The sequence below is a fragment of the Argopecten irradians genome, chromosome 8 (genome assembly GCF_041381155.1).
Source record: "Argopecten irradians isolate NY chromosome 8, Ai_NY, whole genome shotgun sequence".
Taxonomy (NCBI): Eukaryota; Metazoa; Mollusca; class Bivalvia; order Pectinida; family Pectinidae; genus Argopecten; species Argopecten irradians.
The window spans coordinates 39010001-39032036 of NC_091141.1; the positions used below are offsets into that span (position 1 = coordinate 39010001).

General features: G+C 35.5%; 1 protein-coding gene across 1 annotated transcript in view; it reads right to left on the reverse strand.

The window, feature by feature from the left end:
- LOC138330323 (uncharacterized) overlaps positions 1-21224 on the reverse strand; it is a 92263-nt gene extending 71039 nt beyond the window's left edge. Inside the window, 6 exon segments of the mRNA XM_069277864.1 lie at positions 6950-6998; positions 7001-7095; positions 8396-8578; positions 8821-8897; positions 9012-9101; positions 20804-21224. Of these exon segments, the coding sequence (XP_069133965.1) occupies positions 6950-6998; positions 7001-7095; positions 8396-8578; positions 8821-8897; positions 9012-9101; positions 20804-20925 (616 nt within the window). The 5' untranslated portion in view covers positions 20926-21224.
- Positions 21225-22036: the final 812 nt, after the last annotated feature.

A 22036-nucleotide genomic window follows, 5' to 3' on the forward strand; every position in this document is an offset into this window, starting at 1 on the left:
TAAAATACACACCCATCCTACTTCAATTGTTTAAACACTTTCATACACGGCTACATTCAGGAAATACTTATTTGTCTCACCTATATTTACACTTGCTAGGTTTGGTCACTATACGCTAATACTAGCCGATTTTGTTTACCATAACTGCATGGTAACATTGAACTTTGAACTTGCGTAAGGAAATACGCAAAAGGACTACTTTTTTTAAAAAAGAAACACATGGCTTTGTTTACATTTTGACGCAACATTACGTGTATATTGTTGTTTTTCATAGAATTTTGGAAAAATGTAAACAATATATATACATGTTTTATATTTATATATGATTCAAACAATTTTTTAATTAACAATTGTATAAAGAAACGGAAAAAATATCCCGACTGGGACGACGTGCTTTCATTTTTGTTAAAAATTGATGGGTGCCAAATGTAAACATTACCTCTGTGCCTTTGTTCGTCCTACGATCGAGCCTTTGGGGTGGACGGCTGTGAGACCCTCTGATAGAGGTCAGTTATAAACATATCCTCTTGTCTTTGTTCTTTGAGTATTTAATCATGTGTATTATAAAACATGCACCGCTAATAATCCACCTGTTGACAGTTCCGCGTCACCACAAATACTTTGTATCCATCGAACACAAGTGAATTTGTTTCATCTATCGATGGCGATATGGATCTAAGCGTAGATTATATAATCACATGGCTCCCAAGGATGTAATATCGTCAAGTCAGACGACATCTCAAACATATTTAGCTACTTGAAAATCGGTGTTTTGACAACATCGGCAAACTAAAGTGTGTAAGCATGCGTCAGCTTCGCCTCGCTGCACAATAACGGTCACCGAGTTCACACATGTGGCCCTGTACAAATTCTTTATGTTATTACGCTATATATTAACTTTTAGCAAAATTGAATATATATTTAAAGTTCTGATCTGATTAAATAAAATTATCTCTGAAATTTACTTTGTTTGTCATGTCTACCTTACTTGAAGTGTCATCATTCGCTGTTCAATTGAGTAAGCTCCTCCCACTTTTGACCGACTTTTATTGAATAATTACGTCACTTTGAAATGACGATTTTATTGCATAAAATATAAATAAAAAGTCGTGTGAGTGTAAATATAGGGATTGGATTTCGTTTTTATGTTAACCATGCTTGTATGGAGCAATTCCTCTAAGAATATATTCTATGGGCGCGCGCCCCATATTGAATATATTCTTAGAGGAATTGCTCCATACAAGCATGGTTAACATAAAAACGAAATCCAATCCCTATATTTACACTCACACGACTTTTTATTTAGTAACGCGCCCCATAGAATATATTCTTAGAGGAATTGCTCCATACAAGCATGGTTAACATAAAAACGAAATCCAATCCCTATGCATCACTCATTACCAAACCTTATCCACACGGAGTATTTCGAGAAAACATCGTCAAATTCAGTCTATTTTCCAAACTTCTGGGAGTTTGTGTCCAGAAACATAATAGCATGCGGGGTTGAGATGTCATATAGCTACATGTATATAATTCGGGGGTGGTATCCGCATACTTTTGTGCTGAAATCCAAATCAGACGGAGAAATTGACAACTTACTTGCAGGATGTCAATCAGTGTTGGGCAATAAATAAAATGCCCTGCGTACTTAAAGGGACAATTCACTCAGAATAATTCTTTTCCATAACCAAGAAGCAAAATGTGGCATAAATGTATTGTTCTATATTTCTTATGAAACATATAACACAAAATATTGACAAATTCCACGTCATAGTTTAGTATTTTAATTGATACCGTTGTAATTACAAATCGTTGATCAATACGATTCAGCAGGTACAATATATACGCTGTACCCATACCCGAGCCTATGTCACGCACCTTAAACAAATGTGCTATATAAATACTGAGGAGGTGAAAAAATGATTTTTAGGCAAGACAACTCACCTAAAAAGGTAAACACACTACTGTCAGAGCAATTTTAGCAGTTCTAGACAAAAGTTGCTTTACTCTACGAGCAAGGGACAGGGTTCGGCATACAAGTGTTCGACAACAATGTGTAATGGCGGACAGCGAGCGAGTTTGAACATTTCACACGCATTTCACCACCAGAGGCTTTTCTGGCATATCACAGTAAAACCGACTGATCTAATTTCCATTAAAACCGGGTTTGTCCGATATATGTACAAATTTTAATGTTCTCTTAGACTGAATTGTCCCTTTAATGACTGATATGGTACACTGAACATGCACTTGCATTTTTCTATGAGATTCAGTGGGGTTTTTTGCACGTAACGGAACAAATTTTGTAATCACTTTTGGTGCAACATTAAGTCTGCATTCGTCTGGTTAAGACAGAGCACAAGATGTTCGAGAAAAACGTATAAAAGACCATGGAATCCTCAACATATACATATGCAGGTGACGGCGTGGCGATTTCGGAACATAAAAAATCGTTACAACTTTACCTAAAGTTCACTTACATGTACATTATTTGATAAATTAATGGATGCATGTATCTACAAGTTGAAGAGGGTTTTTTATGTTCCTCTATAATGCGTAAGTGCACGTACATTTGTACATATATATACAGTGTAGTGCCACAGAGATATGAGAATTAGATACAGTTTCTATGATTATGGACCAACCAGAGTGCCGTAAGACCATTTTTAGACGTTTTAGATGTCTAGATCAAAAATCGGTAAAAATCATACTCTACATCGTATTATATACGTATAGTATTCTATGTAAAGTATGATTTTACACATTAAAGATGAAGTTAAAAATTCCGCCCTCATTATCCGGAATCATGGTACAAATTAAGTATTTTGAGAACATTCAGTAGTTGATCAATAGATAGGTAGAATGATTTTATTGATACATGTATAAAAATAGTTATATATTTCTTCTTAGTAGTTCGTTCTTTCATTTGAAAATTTATGTATAACAAATAAAATCAGTTGAAATTTATTGAATTTTTATTATTATTATCCCCCTCCCCACTGTCCCCTGCTTCTTACGCCCGTACAGTAACCCTATACCATTACATTTTTTACAGCAACTTTACATATGAATCACAAGCGCCTGTGGGTTGTACTTCTCAATCATGCATTAGATCTGTGTGTTAGGTGAGGAGGCTATTTCTAATGCCCCGATTGTGGAGGTACACGTAGCTGCGGACGTGTCTTTGAGTGTGAGGAAACCGGTGAGCCCGGATAAAACCCACGTGATCGGGTAGGTGACTCCTTACCTTTTCATGTCCGCACCAGAGATCGGTTAAAGGTGAGTGGCTTATACCACTACACCATTCGATCCCCCAAATTAACAATGCGGAAAGATTTTTGACGCGAAACTGTACAAGCTTTCCTTGAACCACCAAGACCTAAAGTGACACCTTTATATATTAGGTTAAATATGCTTTTAGCGGACTAAGAACACAAGCTACCAAATCAAAAACTTTTGATTTTAAATTACTTAATCTAGCCCTGCCCTCAAGCCCCTGGGAGACCAGACCCACTGTTTATACAAAATTGGTTCCCCTTCACCCAAAGAAGCTTCAGACCAAATTAGAACTAAATCCCTTCATTCCTACAGAAGTAGGATTATAAAGATTTTTTCCCCTATTGGGCCCCGTCCCTCGGGCCCATGAGGGCCCATCGTTTATACAAGAATATTTACATTTCCGTTTTTTCCTTTCTATATAACCTTACTAACTGGAAAATCGTTTACACTTGCGTAAACGCAGTCGGTTGTTGCTCAAGAATACATAAACCGTAACACTGACTTCCTCAAGTAGTGTTAATGAGTATCAGATTTGGCCTTTTTTGTTTCTGTATTTTTAATTCTTCAATTAAACAATTTGAATGTAACGAGTATGTATAATTATATTTCAGAAAATGAAATTAATGAGAAATATTGCATCCAAGGAAATGAAAAAGATAGTGTTATTGCGGAACTATTTTTTGTGTATTTTCTGAACTTGACAACATTTCCCCCTAAATTGGAGCCAGCTGTTTCGGGATTCCATCACTTGACCGGCTGTTACATCAATCGTATAACGTTAAAAACGAAGTTTTATTTTATCAGAATAACGAATTAAAAAGAAATAGTCGGTTGAAATGTAAATATAAGGAATGATAACGCGCGTCATTTAAAATATCTGTCCAACAAATGCAATTTACTCACCAGTAAACAACAAAATTAAAAATCATTCCTTAATTGGATCTACTGCACCCAAGGAATTGTCAGACCAAATTTGGTCAAAATCCATTCATGACTAGTTGGGATTTTTCTGAAAAGTTGACGGACAACGGACGACGGACTGACGACAGCGCCAAAATATTACCTCGTCCGTCCATTGGGCCAAGTGAGCTAACAAGAGGCCCATGGGGCCTTAACGGTCATCTGACTATTGGCACAAAACCACATAGTCACAGTATACAGTAGTGACTAACAATTAATACGATACAAGGAAATCCTTAGTTGAAGCTGTAAGTTTCTGAAATATTTGATTACTTTGACCTTAAAAGTAGGTAAACAAACAGCCCTTCATATTAGTATGCTGCAGGTCCAATATCAAGTCTCTTAGTTATTCACAAGAAGACGTTTAAATATTTTGACCTATTTGACCCATGTGACCTTGAATGGCGGTCAAAGTCATTCATTAAAATACACTTTTAAGCACTTCATCCCAGCATATCACAGACCCAATATCAGGTTTCTAGGCCTCTCACAAGAACATTTTAGCCATTTTGACCATGTGACCTTTAATGAAGATTAGGATCATTCATATGAATAGTTTGTTTCTATAGATATTCGACGACAAATATAGTTGTAACCCATTCAACGATTAAGAAGCCACATTACAGCAAAGATCCTGTTTTGGAGCCCCGCCGTTCTGTTCCCATGGGTCGTACCTGGATTCTTTATATAAAATATGATTGTTCTCCTCCTCCTTAATGGTGTTTCACGACAAATATTGGTTGTCATTCCACTCAACGAGGAGTAGGATTTAAAAGCCAAATTTCAGTAAAAGTACCACTTTTGAGCCCCGTCCCTCTGTCCCCAGGGGTCGGACCTAACTCTTTTATATAAAATCTGTGATTGTCCTGCCCCAATGATGTTTCACACCAAATATGGTTGTAATCAACTAAAGAGTTAAGGATAAGTAGGCTTTTGTATAAAATAGTCTTAAGCATGACGCACGGTGCATGGAGGACGGAGCACGTCGACAGACAAAAACTATATCAATAGACCATAAAATAATTTACCGGTGTCATCCTGTTTTTTTACTCCGCCATCATCAGATGGTAGGCTGTTCAAATCGCTTTTCATCCGTGGTCCGTCCGTCCTTCCGTTCGTCCTTCCGTCTGTCCTTCTGTCAGTTAACAATTCTTGTTACAGCTATTTCTCAGAAAGTACTGAAGTTAACTTTCTAAAAGTTCATATGTTCCCCTAGGGCCGTGTTGAGCATATTGCATTTTGGGACATATCGGTCAATCAGATGGCCGCCACCTTGGATTTTGATAATGAAAGTTTGTTACTGCTATTTCTCGGATAGTGTTAAAGAGATCCGTCTCAAATCTCATTTGTAGGTTTCCCTAGGGCCATAGTTGTGAATATTGCATTTCTGGAATGATCAGTCAACAAGATGGCTGACAGACCGGCATTTTGGATGTTGATAATTAAAGTTTGTTACCGCTATTTCTCGGAAAGTGCAGAAGGGATCTTTCTCAAATTTCATTTGTAGGTTTCTCTGGGGCCCTAGTTGTGCATATTGCATTTTAGGACCGATCAGTCAACAAGATAGCCGATTTCATGGATTTTGATACATTTTTGTAGGTAAAGATTGTTATCGCTATTTATCAGAAAGTACTGAAGGGATCTTTCCCTTAAATTTAATTTGTAGGTTTACATGTACCTATGGCCCTACATGTAATTGTGCATATTGCATTTTAGGACCGATCGGTCAACAAGATAGCCGACTGGCGGCCGACATCATGGATTATGATTCATTTTTGTAGTTAAAGATTGTTACCGCTATTTATCAGAAAGTAATGAAGAGATATTTCTCAAGTTTCATTTGTAGGTTTCTCTAGGGCCGTAGTTGTGCATATTGCATTTTGAGACAATCGATAAACAAGATGGCCGACCGGCCGCCATCTTGAATTTTGATAGTTGAAGTGTTACCGCTTTTTCAAAGGATATGTCTCATATTTCATATGTAGATTCCCATAGAGTTGTTGTGCATATTGCCACCATCTTGGATTTTGAGAAAAGCAGAGAAAAGATCCCTCTTTCATTTGTCAAACATAGATCATTATTTGGTGGGCGCCAAGATCCCTCTGGGATCTTTTGTTCTCCTAGTAAAAACGTTCCGGGTTTGATCCTATAAAGAAGTTTGCACCGAATATTCAATATGACTACCTAATATAATAGAAAAGACACCGAATGTAACGATTTAATGATCGCGTGTGATGGAAAATGTATCGAATATAACGAAAGAACTACCGAATACAGAGATAAAAGCACCGCATATGAAGACATATCAATCGCATATAAAGTAAAATCCACTGCATATATTAAGGATATATTTACTACATGTAACAATAAAGCTACCGCATATAACGAAGTAACTACCACATATAAAGACATAGGCACCGAATATAATGAAAAAAACCACCGAATGTAATAGGAAAACCACCGAATATAATGGGAAAACTATCGAATATAATGGAAAACCATCGAATATAATAGGAAAACCATCGAATATAATAGTTCATGATCCCCTAAGACAGGTCTGGCATTCCATACAATGACCTAGCCAAACATACCTGCAGCTTACACCACTACGCCACATCTATAGCAGAGATGGTCAGCTGCTCTGACATAATCACAGTGAAAAAATGTCAATCAAATTACTAAGTACATTATTTGAATAGATGCAACATACTTTTACAGCTTTTCCCGTTATCCGTAGCGGAGGTATAGGCCCGCCAGTAATTGGTACGGCTTTATCTTCCCCGTCACAGTAGGCACATATGTTATCTGAGGGTGATGTACACTTTCTGTGAAGGCAGTGGTCGATAGCCGGGCAAACTTAATGTAAATCATAAGGAAATCATATTATATACTGCCGTGTATTACGCACATCTATGATAAATGACACCTGGCTATAAAGGGTCTATAATAACAAAGGGTATTTGTTATAGAGAGAACTTGTGTATAAAGGCTATCTCTCTATAAATGACACATGTCTACAAAGAATACTAGTGTATAAACGATACCTGTCTACAATGGGTATATGTCTATAAAGGATATTTGTCTATAAAAGGATACTTGTCTATAAATGATACTAGTCTATAAAGGATACTTGTCTATATAGGACATTTGTCTATATAGGATATTTGTTTATATTTCCATTCTACTTTCAGTTTCCCGATTAATCTATACTTACGCCTATACATAACGGTCAAATAATTTAAAAAGTGGTTTTAAAGTAATGCGGTCTATGAAATCTAATAGTATTATCGTGTTGACAAAAAAGCATGTATTGAAAAATATCATCGCATAATTTTCATTTATTCGCTTGTTTTAAACCGTTTTGGAACTATATTCTGAAGCTAATGCTATAGCTGATCCGTTTATTGGGACTTGGTGACGTCAACACTAGCGCAAGCGGGAAATTCAAAAGATATACGTGTAGAGTTTTGAATTTGAATGATCGTAATGGAAATATAAGTAATTCACTGTTACCAGATTGGACATACAGATGATATGAATCCCATCCGTCCGAAAGATAAATATAATTCTATTTATCTTCCTTCCGGATGGGCTTCACATCAACTGTGTGTCCAATCTGGTTGAAGTTTATTGCTTAAATAAAGGGCACTTGTCTATAAAAGATACTTGTCCATAAATGATACGTGCATATAAATGACACATATGTGTATATAAATGTATATGAAGAATACTTGTTCATAAATTACACCTTTCTATAAAGAATATTTATCTATAAATGACACTTGTCTATAAATGATACTTGTCTATAAATGACGCCTGTCTATAAAGAATATTTTTATCTAAAATGACACCTGTGTATAAATGACATTTTTTGATAAAGGATATCTGTTTATCAATGACACATGTCTATAACAGTCACCTGTCTATGAAGGACACCTATCTATAAAGGATACATGTAAAATATTCATCTACATGATCATGGCTAGATGACATAGATCATGAGTTTTATAAATGACATCTTAACAGATGACACTTGTCTATAAAGACACATGTCTGATAGATATGAAAGTACATTATTTCTCATCTTGTTAACCAATAGTTCGTAATAAACAAATTGTTGTTTTGTAAATCAGTAAATAAAGATTTAAATACTCACTATCGCACATGCCACAATTGGCATAGAAACCGTCGTTACAACCTGAACACTGTTCGGGGCTACTACACGTACCACCGCTTTGCCTCTGTATGCGGCCGCCAGCTCCGTACTTGATGTAGTCGTTACTATAATACTGTGTACAAGCTCCTCCTTCTCCTGGATTAATCCGTCTGTTACAAATGGCTGTGGGAGAAAAAATAGTTATTCTGTTTACAGGTATAGAAACAAACCTTGTACATTCAAATATGGAAAAAAAATCATGGTAAAGTTACTTAAATAATACGAATATTGGTAAAACATCAAATAATCTGATTATTAGTAAAACATCAAATAATTGGGTATTGGTAAAACACCAAATAATCTTAATACAATCCATATACCTTATGCGATGGCAGATAACTCTATAATATGAAAAACTTTGTTACCATGGTTACAGTTTGTCTCGTCATCTTCCCAGTTCTGGTAGCCATTACAACAGAAATAACTGTAGACTGTCTTTTTTCTGTAAGAAACAGTAATTATAATATCATTTTTAAAAACTGGTTAATTAGAATTGTGAGAGAACGATCTCCGTATAAAAAAAACTTTACATCTAAGGACGCACATGAATACTTACTTGTACCTGGTACAGCGACCCCATTTCCAGAAACTACACTTAACTGTGTATTTCGTTTTCACGGTATGAGAACTCTCACAAACATGTTTTCTGAAATGAAAAACAACAAAAATATTAAATAGTACCCGAAAATTTCAGGTTATTATGCATCCTCGATATCCAGGGTTTACAATCACTGACGTGGCTATGACGTCAGTGATATTTAAGAATTGATTGTCAATTTTATTTTGTTGCTTGCATTGACTGATGAAGAAAGTTAATCACGTACAAATGAAGTGAAGTGCGAAGCAGTTCATGTACCATTTGCATCAGATTAACTTTCTTCGTCAGTCAATGCAAGCAACAAAATTGATAATCAATACTTATATTTACGTTAACCAATTTAAAATGTTCGCTGTTGAAAAAAAGTCAAATTCTATGTTTCTTTCGGGGCTCATTAAAACGTGTAAAATGTGGGATTTAGTCGAAAATCACTGGAAGACTTCTATGTTATTCTTTAAATGTGACAATTTCGCTGTCAATTGGAGTTTTAGAATTAACATTCTGAATGAAGTGAGTAGAGTAACATCGATTTGAAATGTTGGCGGTTTCCAACGACCCTCCCATTCCATTGTCGTGGGGTTTGACACTCACGAAATCGTTTCGTTGATAACGGACGTTAGGCCTAATGTCAATGAAATCAGCCTGTTTATAATTTAAGCGTATTTTCATGTAATCTATCGTTTCTACATGTATGTCACTGTACAATTATCGCAACGACTTGTGTTCGATTATGCCTAGGCCTAGATGCGTGGTGAACCTCAATGCGTTCGGTAGGAAGTAGGCCTAGCCTAGCTACTGCATGCTAGGCCTATGGTCAGCATTTTTTCCGGGGGCTTCAGCCTAAGTCAGTGTTTCATCAAAGTAGACGTGTATATAACTGACAATTTCTAATTTCAATTTATCAAATGTTCCATTCAAAACTGAAGCGGCGTAAAACTAGGTCACTATGTAAACCGGTCAGAGGTCAGCGCGTGACCAAGCATTGACCGATGTTGTTTTTTAAAATTATTTTCCTTATTTAGAGGTTTGGGTCAAGGTGATGTCATTTCTTCCTCATATTTCAACTGTTTCAGAGAGACGTTTGTTTTGTCCACAAACTGACGACCGAATGAAATCACAAAATAATGAAGTGGAAATAGGTTCGAATCAACTTATACAGTTCACAGGCGTTTGATTCTGTTGTAATATATACTACAATTGTAGATACCTGTATACTCTGTACTGCACTTTTAGCCTGCAACTATCCCACATACTGACCGATAACCACTGCCGGATAAACTTGTGCTTTATCCGTCAATACGAAATGCTTTATCCGTCAATACAATCACTTGAATTTGTTCCATATCTGACGGAACTTTTTCTAACTTGACCCAGAACTTTAAAGCCGCATAATCCGTATCTTTTAGGGTCCGTAAAACAAACAATGACAAGATATGGTGTAATAGCCCTAAAAAGTTACGAACTTTCCCCAAATTACAAGTCTAGAAAGTTAAGAGGTGCAAAGATATAAATATGCAAATTATTTTTAGACTTATGAGCGGTCCGACAGAAAGTCAAAAGCTTAAGTTACCGCCCCCAAAGCCTAGAAATGCTACTTTGCGCATGTCCGGAAATAAAAGTTGTTAACCGCAATGGAGCGAGCGTTGGCAGTGAAAGCTCGTCGCTTAGAATCAACTGCTGATTCGAAGTGAATAAGGAGTTTATTTAAACTCAAAAATGTTGTGAATTGCTGAGAATATTATATGGAAACGAATTCGAGCTATGACAACAACTATGATTTGTGAATGATCTACCAAAACCACATAAACTGACTATAAGGTGAGTGGGGCCCCGAAGAGGTAACAGTTATAGGCCTAATCTACTGTATAAGTGTTTGGTCGCTTTTTGGAATTGGTACCATAGTAAAATAGAAATTAGAAATCAGGAAAAGTGTTTATAAATTGTGGAATATATAAAAGATTTAATCTTGGATTACAACAGAAGCATACATAGAGTCGTATTATACGCGTTTCCCTAAATGTACGATATACATGTTAGCTACTGTTACAGCGTCAGGAGTGTGATATCTTTTCCGATATCTATTTGTGTATTTATTTATATGCAGTGATATATGGATACTCCTGTATTAAAGAAGCCACTTTCAAATTTACTTCATCATTGCCCGTGTGTGTAAGATTGTATTTTTTTATACTTACAGTCACTTAGTCACGTACTCGTTATCCTATCTGTTGGTCTTAATTATATAAAATTCACACCAATACATCACAAGTGGTGTAAGTAAGGAATAGTAATTGACTTTTAACAATATGTTATATATATTATGTCCAGTACATTTAGGCTACATAAATTCTGGCACTAGTACTTTTAGTACCATTATTCTTCACATGAAAATGCCTAGACCTCTGTAATATAAGAAATGACTCAGTAGTATCTAGTGAGGTTTGATTTTGATAAACCTGTGTTCAAAAGATGTGTAATTGTTATAAATTTGTGTTTGACAGAAAAAAAAATTGGAACTAGTTTTTGTTTTACATGTAGGCTTACACTGGAAGATTATTTACATACATGTATATACAGTATTTATCTCTGTACATTAACTGACATTTACTCCATATTTTCTTTATAGAATGTATGGGACCTTCCACCAGATGACAGAAGTGCAATATGTGATGGCAGCTCGCCCAAAATGAAAAGGGAAAAACAACTACCTACATGTATCTCTGAGATCAAAACTGACAGTAAAAGATAAAGTCTGTTTGTAATGTACCCATTATGAACCAGAAAGATTTATATATATGATTTTCAATAAGGAAGGACAGATTCAAACTTGAAGTAAAAACCTAGCATAATTCTTTACTATTATTTCAAGGATATTTTTAATAAGTTATTTCTTCTTCACACAATAAGGATATATTGCATGTTTACATACCTTGTATGTATAACTTTTGAATAATTTATGAACAATAAACCAATTAAAATAATATATGTCATTTGTCTGAGTTGTTTAATTATGTAGTGTTCATTTTAGAAATGTTCAAATACAGAAAATAAATAGCAAACAAGACTGTGGCTAGATCAGAGGCTATTTGGGTCAAAAGTCAGTGTCAAATCTCAAGATTTTGGCTTTATAGATATACAGATATCCCTATGTGTAATAAAAAAATTGTTGTGTAATACACATATTGCACATATATAAGAATATCCATATATCTGTAGAGACAATAGCCTGTGGTGCCTGTTGTTTAATTGCATTATTCATTATTAACTATTTTTAAGTTGCAAAGTTTTGATTAACTTTAATTAGTCCAGGTCAATCAAGGTCTACAGGTAAAAGCTCTTAGCAACTCCACTTAGTGTTTGAAGCAATATCACACTAAAGGAATTACTATTGCTTGAATATATAAATATAAACTAACAAAATAATCTAATAAAGTTAGATTTTCCGTCAGGTTAGACTATATACATACTAAAAATGAATTTTGCTGCAATTACTCTGATGACATGAGAATCACGTGCTATGGTCAGCTTATTTACTACTATATGCTATTTTGAACTCGTGCATAATATGTGTACATGTACATTATACAATGTATATGTATGTGCTATTTGTGTATGAATATGATTGTATAAGAAACACCGAGGTCTTTCATCATATACATGTTTCTAATTCATTTGATTCAGAGGCAAATTCTGGACATCATATAATATGATAGCTATATGGTTCATTGGCAAACTATATGTACATGTACATGTACATCACAAATTAAACCAAGAGAGCTGTCTTCATTATCTACACAGAAATTGTATACATAATTGCATATTAGACATTCAGAACTTATAACACACACTAAACAGGTCTTATTTCAACCTCAACCTCTTTCTTTCTTTTTTGTTTTTTTTTCTTAATTTTCTGTAATCCTTGAAATCATATAACCAAATGTTTATAGATTCACCAGAAATTTATCATCATGTTTTCAACGAACATGGAGCTTTTTTTTTTATCACACATTGATATGTATACATGTATACACATATGACTTTGAACAAAAATGCATATAATGTCAAGTTTGCTCTCCGTGCTTATTTTACTTGATTTATTATTGTATTTCATTTGGACCTTTATAAAATAAATGGTTATCCAAGGCAAGTTAAATATCGTCTGAGATATTTATTTAAAAAGTATCATCAGAGATTTACATGTAGATAACCATTTTTGTCTCTGTCTAGTACGATGTATCTTGTCTATTTCATTATTTATCGATACCATTATTTTTATATCTGGTACATTTTTGTACAATTTATTATCTAGTCTAGTACGATGTATTGTATCAATACCGTTCCAACAAAAATCCCTCCGGTGGCCCCCTGAAATTAGGCAAAGCATTGTCAACCGATCGCCGTATTGTAAACACTCAAAATGACCGAATGGAAGTATGTTTACACGACGATAATGTATATATATATTGTTCTGGGGGACTCTTAAATTCATCACATAACAAAACATTCACATGTTCATGATAAGTAACAAGTTCTTCTGCTAACATGAACTACACACTTTTGACTGGGCACGCCATTTCGTTTGGTCTGGAAAGTCACGTGATCGTCTAAGCATTGAAAATGGCGCGGTATGCATATTCAAACACTCTGAATATCGAACTTTTAATCATTAATTTCTTTTGAACTCGGGACTTTTTTGGTGTGTAATTAGGGGAAAGTTGATAACTTTTTATAATATATGTACACTAATTTTCTTTTGTTGATTTACGGACCCTGAAAGATATGGATTATGCGGCTTTAACCTTCCGATGAATGAAACGCATCCAGTCCCGATAAAAGTGACGTCACATTCATCGGAATGACGTCATTTTTACGATATCGAAAATTTCGTATGGCGGCAGCGTCTTTTTCTTGGCTCATGGCAAAGGTATGTATTCTAAAGTTATTCTTTGATAGGTAATTATTGTTTTTTTTAGTATTTTCTTATTGGTCCAGTGATATTACACACTGAATGAAATTACTTGTACTATTTGCGAATGCACTTATATATTTCCCACGGAAGTAAAAATTAGTACACTCTCATTTGGTTTAGTGAATGAATCTTTTCCTCCCATATATAAAAGAAGCGTCTCGCTTCGAGCGGAACCAGGTAAATAACTGGCAATTTGCTTTCGTTTTGAATGTCATACTGGTTGCAAGATAAACAGAATACGCGGTTAGTGTCTTACAATACAAGGTGTATTTTGGTGATCGACACGGAATGCCTCGTCATCTCGGCTTTCCTAAGTCTCGCACCAAAAATAAACCTTGTATTGTAAGATACTAACCATGTATTCTCTATATAAAGGTGTCTGTGTAACTATAGAATAGAAAACCTGTGGTCTACCGCAGTGGAATGACATGTTACTCTGATTACCCATAATGAACCGCTTGATACTATTACTAAAATACTTAAATTTAAGGAAACCCTTCGCTTCAAATCCTCCATCGGAAAGCATTACTGATTTTCAGGAAGGCTTATTAACCTACAAATGTAAGATTTTTTTCCCTTAGCCTTTGCAATACTTTTCTATGCTTTTTGAAAAGGTAATGACCTTTAAAACATTCCAACAGGAGAAATGAAGTAATTTTGTCTATGAATGAACTATATGCTACCAACACTACACCGAATGATCAGAAAAAGGCAGTGGTAAAATAGTCCAGATGAAATCACGTCGTCCCTTTAACAATCTAAATAACCGATGTTGTGACTTTACCACATATAATATGGTGCAGCTGTGTAAAATAACAACATATCTAATGATTTTCTGATCTTATGCTTTTAACACATTCTTCTCCTCTCAATCTACTAATATTTATCCAATGGAACGGTGTGTATATAAATACGTCTACAATTTTCTTACTGATAAATCTCTACTAACTCCCCTGGCTTCAGATCAGGTGAATCCACTACCAATAAACTTTAATCTATTTCTCATGATGTTTTTTTCTAATCTCGATAAAGGTAGCGAAGTAAGGTTAGTTTTCTGTAACATAAGCAAAGCGTTTGACCGGGTATGGCATCGGGGTCTTCTATCCAAATTAAAATCTATTCGTATCTCAGGAAATATTTTCTCTTGGTTCTCTAATTATCTGCTTAATCGTTGTCAATGTGTAATAATTAATGGTAAACAATCTCATTTAGCTTATATTACAGCGGGTGTTCCTCAAGGATCCATCCTAGGTCCATTGTTATTCCGAATTTTCATTAACGATATTGTAAGTAGTATCAGCTGTTCCATCAAATTATTTGCGGACGATACATCATTGTCTGTGATAGTTGAATCTCCTGATCTGAGTGCAAATCTACTAAATAATAACCTTAGAAAAATTAACGATTGGTCTAATAAATGGTTTGTAAAATTTAATCCTTCTAAATTGTAACAATGACCATAAGCAAAAAAACATTAACAAACCGATTCACCCCTCCCTATTTATGAATAATATGACACTAACAGAAGTCACTTGTCACAAACATCTTGGTATCACCCTTTCAGCTTACGGTACTTGGTCTGACCATCTACAACATATTGTTAGTAAAACTTCTAAAAAATAAATTTACTCCGAAATCTCAAATTAAGCATTGATAGAAAATCTCTTCATATTTCATATTGTTCTTTTATTAGACCATTGCTAGAATATGGAGGTATTGTCTGGGATAACATAACGTTGGGACAAAGTAATCTTTTTAGAAAACATTCAACTTGAAGCAGCTAGGATCATTACCGGTGCCACCAAACTCACTAGTCATGATCGCTTATATACAGAATCTGGATTAGATACACTTATGAATAGAAGACGAAAACATAAAATCATTAAATTCGATCAAATTGTTCATGGTCAGTGCCCCACTTACCTAACTAACATGCTCCCAACTCGTCATCATAATATTTACTCATACAGCACAAGGGGAGCCGATTCTTTCTGTCAACCGCTATGCCGCACTAACCTTTAAAAAGATTCCTTTCTACCTTCTTCTGTGAACCTATTGAACTCGCTTCCGGACATTATAAGATTAAATGGATCTATTACCTGTCTCAAAACCTTCCTTAATATTGATATTTCAACTGTCCCTCTCTACTATTATTATTGTAAAACAAGGCACGGCCAGATTCACCACTCCCGTCTTAGAATGCATTGCAGTTCTCTAAACTCTTATCTATTTCATCGCAATCTTGTAGTTAGCCCTCGTTGCTCGTGTAACCAATCTGACGAAACTTCTGAACATTTCCTTCTCCATTGCTCAAATAACCAAGACATAAGAATGATATGTTTTAGAAACCTGCGCCATGACTATGATGTTCACAATTTATTCTATGGTAACCCTAATATGCCCGATCAGTACAATGTAAATATTTTCGATACGGTTCAAAATTTTATCAGTCGCCCAAACCGTTTCAAGTATATATAAATACATATGTATCCATCAGTACTACTTTACTGTCTATCTCAAAATCAATCTGATCTTTTTCGTATATTGGTTATATACTCATGGCCCGTCTTTGTTCAAACTAAGGCCGATTTCTCAACAAATCTCGTAAATTTTGTATGGTTGAAAAATAAACGCCATTTTTCTTTACTCAATCCCTGTACCTTTCCCTTTTCCTACCAAAGCACTATATAATTAGCACTGATAACACTTAGAAATATTCAGTACTGTCCTATTGCTTATAAGATTATATATATATATATATTGGAGTCGGATTAACATAAGTACATTGTACTTGTTTCTGTATCCAACCTTTTTTGACATGTATATTGTACTGTATCGTTATTGAATTGAATAAAATATTGTTTAAACCAACATATTTAATGTGTTTGCATGCCAACGTCATCTCGGGTGATAGAATTTAGCGGTTTATAGTGAAGTTACATACACAAATGATGAACTTGTATGGTCTTGACATGCCTGGACTTGGGCTGTTCTCGATCTAATCTATATTGAAAATGGAATGACACACGGAACCCAATTTTCTATTACCTGAAATTATTGATTTCCGAAATCGGTCATGTGTACAGTGTGAACTTGATATATTAAGCATTTGTTGACATAATTTGACATGCATTGGTGTGTAACATACATTGGGTGTTCTAGCATATACGTAGAAGCCATCAACGATGGGTGGGCATGCTTACACACGGAATACATGAACTAACTCAGTAACTGTAGTTCCAAACCACTATTTTCATTATCTACAGTGTTGTTGATTACCTTATATTGATGCTAGATTTATTCCCGTTAATAAAATATTTTGAAATAATTGATTTTAACCCATTCGCTTTTACGGAAAAAAGTTGTCCCAGATGAAGAAAGTTTTGCTAATGTAGATAATGTCAGATGGGATTCCTTAAAATCGACAGATTTTACACGAGTAGGTAACTTGTATAATATTAATGTGGATTTAAATAATGTGTTACTTAGTGACACTATCACAAGTGATCAAGTGAATGGTCCAGTGACAGACATATTTAGAGTACTAACAAATAGCGCTACAAACACGATAGGCATGACTCACCGCCATAAAACAAAGGACAAACATAAATAAACCTTGGTCAAACAAAGACTGTAAATTTGCCAGAAACGCCTTAAATAAATATAAGATAAGGTAAAAAAATTATCATATCAACTGAAACTAAGCACACGATGATTATAAAAGGGATAGAATATAGAAAACAACTAGATCTACAAAAAATATCAAGCGAAATACGCAAAAGAATTAAGGGAGAACTCGAAACGGAACCCAAAAGAGTTCTGGAAAACGCTTAATAATTTTCCACAAAACAAAAAACGGAAGCAAACATACCTATAGACGTTTTACATGATTATTTCAAAAGCCTTAACACAAGAAGAAGAAAATAATAATGTAGTAAATGGAATTGACAACCTTGATGAAAACGACAGTGACGTCAATAATACATTGAACCGACCGATAACCGAGCTAGAAATACAGAAAGCTATTCGGTAATCTAAACATAAGGCCCAGAGGGCCTGTATCGCTCACTTGTTTTTTTTTTACTAATTATTACAAAAACTTACAATCGGAAATAACAAAATTGACCCGTCGATTTGTTTAATTTTGATTCACAACCATATAATGATGCTATCAAAATCATATGACTACGAGTGTTATTCAATGCTAAGTGTCAGTTGTTTATATGAAAGTCGCCATATTGATCCCATCTGGCCCTGCCCCTCAGGCCCACGGGGGATAAGCCCATCATTTGCACAATTTTGAATCCCCACCCTATAAGGATGCTTTGTGACCATTGCATTATGACAGCTATCCCATACTTAGTTTCAGAGAAGAAGCCGTTTATATGAAAATAGCCAATTTGACCCTTTTAGCCCTGCCCCACAGGCCCCCGGGGGTTAGCCCCACAATTTGTACAATTTTGAATCCCTACCCTATAGGGATGCTACCCTTGCATTATGAGTGATATCCAATGCTTAGTTTCAGAGAAGAAGTCGATTATATGGAAATAGCCAAATTGACTATTTTGGCCCCGCTCCTCTGTGCCCTGGGGGGTCAACCCCTCCACTTGTACAATTTGGAATCCCCACCCTATAAGGATACTCCCATTGCTTTACGAGTGCTATCACATGCTTATTTTCAGAAAAGAAGTCATTTATATGAAAAAAGCCAATTTTAAACTTTTGGCCCCGCAACTCAAGCTATCCCATGCTTAGTTTCAAAGAAGAAGTCGTTTATATGAGAATAGTCAAATTGAACATTTTGGCCCCGCATACCAGGTCCCCGGGAGGTCAGCCCCATCATTTGTACAATTTTGAATCCCCGCCCTATAAGGATGCTACCATGGCATTGTGAGTGCTATCACATGCTTAGTGTCAGAGAAGAAGTCGTTTATATGAAAATAGCCAATTTGACACTTTTGGCCCCACCTCTCAGGCCTCGGGGGGTCAGTCTGACCATTTGTGCAATTTACAGTCAGCAGCCCAAAAGGATGCTACCAGTCGATTGTTGACGGACGGACGGACGACGGACGGACGCGACGCTGCAGTATCGCATAAGTTCACCTTGGTCCTTCTGCCCAGATAAGCTAAAAATAACAAAGCGTCTGGCCCAGATCGTATTTTGAATGAAAATTTGAAAAAAAAACTCTCCACCAGAGATGTTCCTTGTTTACTGTAAATTGTTCAATATCATGGGCGTAGGAAGCGAGGGGGGGGTAGGGCCAAATGGCACCATTTGAAATCTAGATTTTCAATTTCTTCCGGGGGGAGACTACCCCGGACACCCTTATAGTATAAATCTTGAAGAATCTTGAATTATAAATGATTTCTTCTTATGTCAAAATACACAAGCGTTAAAGGGGAAAAACAAACAAGTATGAACAGTGAAATATAAAACACATGTAGAATCTACGTCAGTCCAGAGATTCAGATTACTGAGATGATATATACGCAATAGGTAAATGTAGGGCGTTAGAATTGTACCTGCTGTCCCTATTGCATGATCGTAAAAGACGACTAAACCTCACAAAACCTCACGTTTGGCCATCTGTTGAGCGCTCGCTCATGTGAGGTAGGCTCTGGGTTCTGTCCCCTGGTCGAGTCATACCAAGGTCTATAAAAGTAGTAGTTTCTACCCCTGTTTAGCGTTCAGCATACTGGTTCGCTCGTAGTCAGTATAATGTGACCGGGTGGGGTGTGTTGCTTGGTGTCTTCGGTGGCATGCTTCAGTGATATAGCACTATAAAAAGGGCAACAGTTCCACTATACAAGAAGACACAACATGAATATACCGCAGTCTCCCGAAACACGCACCTCGCACTTCACACGCGCTACACACTGCATACATGGGAAGCAGTCCTTATGTGACCATGGCTGTTAATAGGACGTTAAAATAATCAAACAAACAAACATTATATACATATCAATATTTTTTGTGTCCATAAATATGACATCCTGAATGGCCGATTCTTCTATTTTCATACCTCTATTAATTGGTTTGGTTAGGTTTATTATCCAGTATTAACGTCCCTTTAACAGCCAGGATTATGTTTGTTTGATTGTTTAATTAAATAACGTCCTATTAACGGCCTCCCATGTATGCGGTGTTTAGTGTGTATGAGGTGAGTGATGCTGTGTGATAAAAAAACCCTACCAACCGAATCAAAGGTCCTTGATTGTATATGGAGTTGATTTGATAATATCAATAGCATTATTTGATAAAAGAAAAGTGAAGGTCTGAGGACACCACCCTGTGGAATACGACGTTCGGGCAATGTGATATCACAAATAACAGTATCTGCTCGATGTTTTTTTTTTATCAAATATTGACTTTCATGTAAGCATGTTTTAGTTAATGAGATCTATGAAAAATGACAGCATTACACTTACTAAGGATTAACTTGAATATATATATGATGTCATGGAGATGAAACAAAAGATCTCTAAATGACCCCTTTATTTGCAAACTTATTCAATCAAAATTCAATTTGGAAAAAAATATTGAGTAAGCTTATACTAGATAGATAGATAGATATGTGTTGTTTAATTATAAAGATAATATGAATAACCCTCATGAATTAACTTTTGTAATGAATACATGTGTATCGATAGGAGGTATGCAATAGCCTAGCAGTATCATATATCGTGTGGCAAAATGGTTTTACTCGATTAATAAATAAATACACTATACAGTAAACAATAATAAAATAAATAAATGAAAAAGATAAATTAAATCACTTACCCGGGACCAAAGAGCGGGATCGAAATAGGAAATTCGATGGCATTCGTCCCTGGAACTGTTATTAGACTGATAACACAACAGGCCAACAGGGCTATTCTGACTGCCCCGACTAATCTCTCCATAACTCTTAAATTAAATCCAACAGGAAATAGAAACTCCAGATTATCGGGAAATCAAACTATTTTTCCTAACACAATTTCACAAAGCGCTCTTAATGTTTCTGAGAACGATATGATAACAATGTTTATCAAAATCAATTAATGTGGAATTCGGCATAACAATAATCCACTTTTCTTCATTGGTCTCACAAAATCCGATAATACTGTTGTGTATGTGTTTACGATGTATACCGTTTATCTTTAATGCACTCCATTGTCGATCCATTAAATCGTATGGTCACACTGTTTGTAAAAGCTATTTGGAATCTGTAGTTGTTGTCAGTAAATAGGTGTATCAATACTAAAACCAGTCAACATTTGATTTATGACTAGGATATTTAATTTTTATATTCGTGACGAGATCGGTCACGCTAGAGACCTGGAGTAAAATTAAACCCTTCACACTTGCAACAGCATGTGCACTTGTACAGAGACATGGCGAGTAATTGTTTTCAAAAATCAGGTACTACAATATATTGCTAGTTTTCATAACTCATTTTCGATATTCCGATCCTATATATAATCTGTGCACTCCGTCAATAGCACTTGTTTTAAAAAAAAATCCATCTTATAAATATTGACTTTTATTCCAGGGTGAAATAAAGTTCTCCTCACCTGGCACAACAGTTTCAGTCTCACTCCTTAAGTCTCACTGTAGCAATATGGGCTACATTTCAACGTACCTTCATCCATTCATGCCTTCCTATACTCCCTTCCAGGTCTACTTTTTGTCGCAGTCCTAAAGTTTTTGACTGTATCCTCAATTTTAGAAAGTACCAAATCTAGATCCAATGCTTCATTTCCCTGTCTGTGTGTCTGGTATGACCTTGTACATGTTGTATGAGATAGTTCTAAAAAATCAGTTGTTGATCCCAGGGGTTCCGAAGAAGTCTCCCTTGAGTCATTATTTCTATAATTGAAGTCACCCATTAGGATAATGTTTTATTTTTTACACACTGTCTGAATTGCTTTGTTAAGTTCCAGTGAATTTTCTGTACTACTTGAGGGAATCTGTATATGCATCCAATAACTAATCTCTGTCTTTTATTGAGTGACAAAGTACGCCAAATAGCTT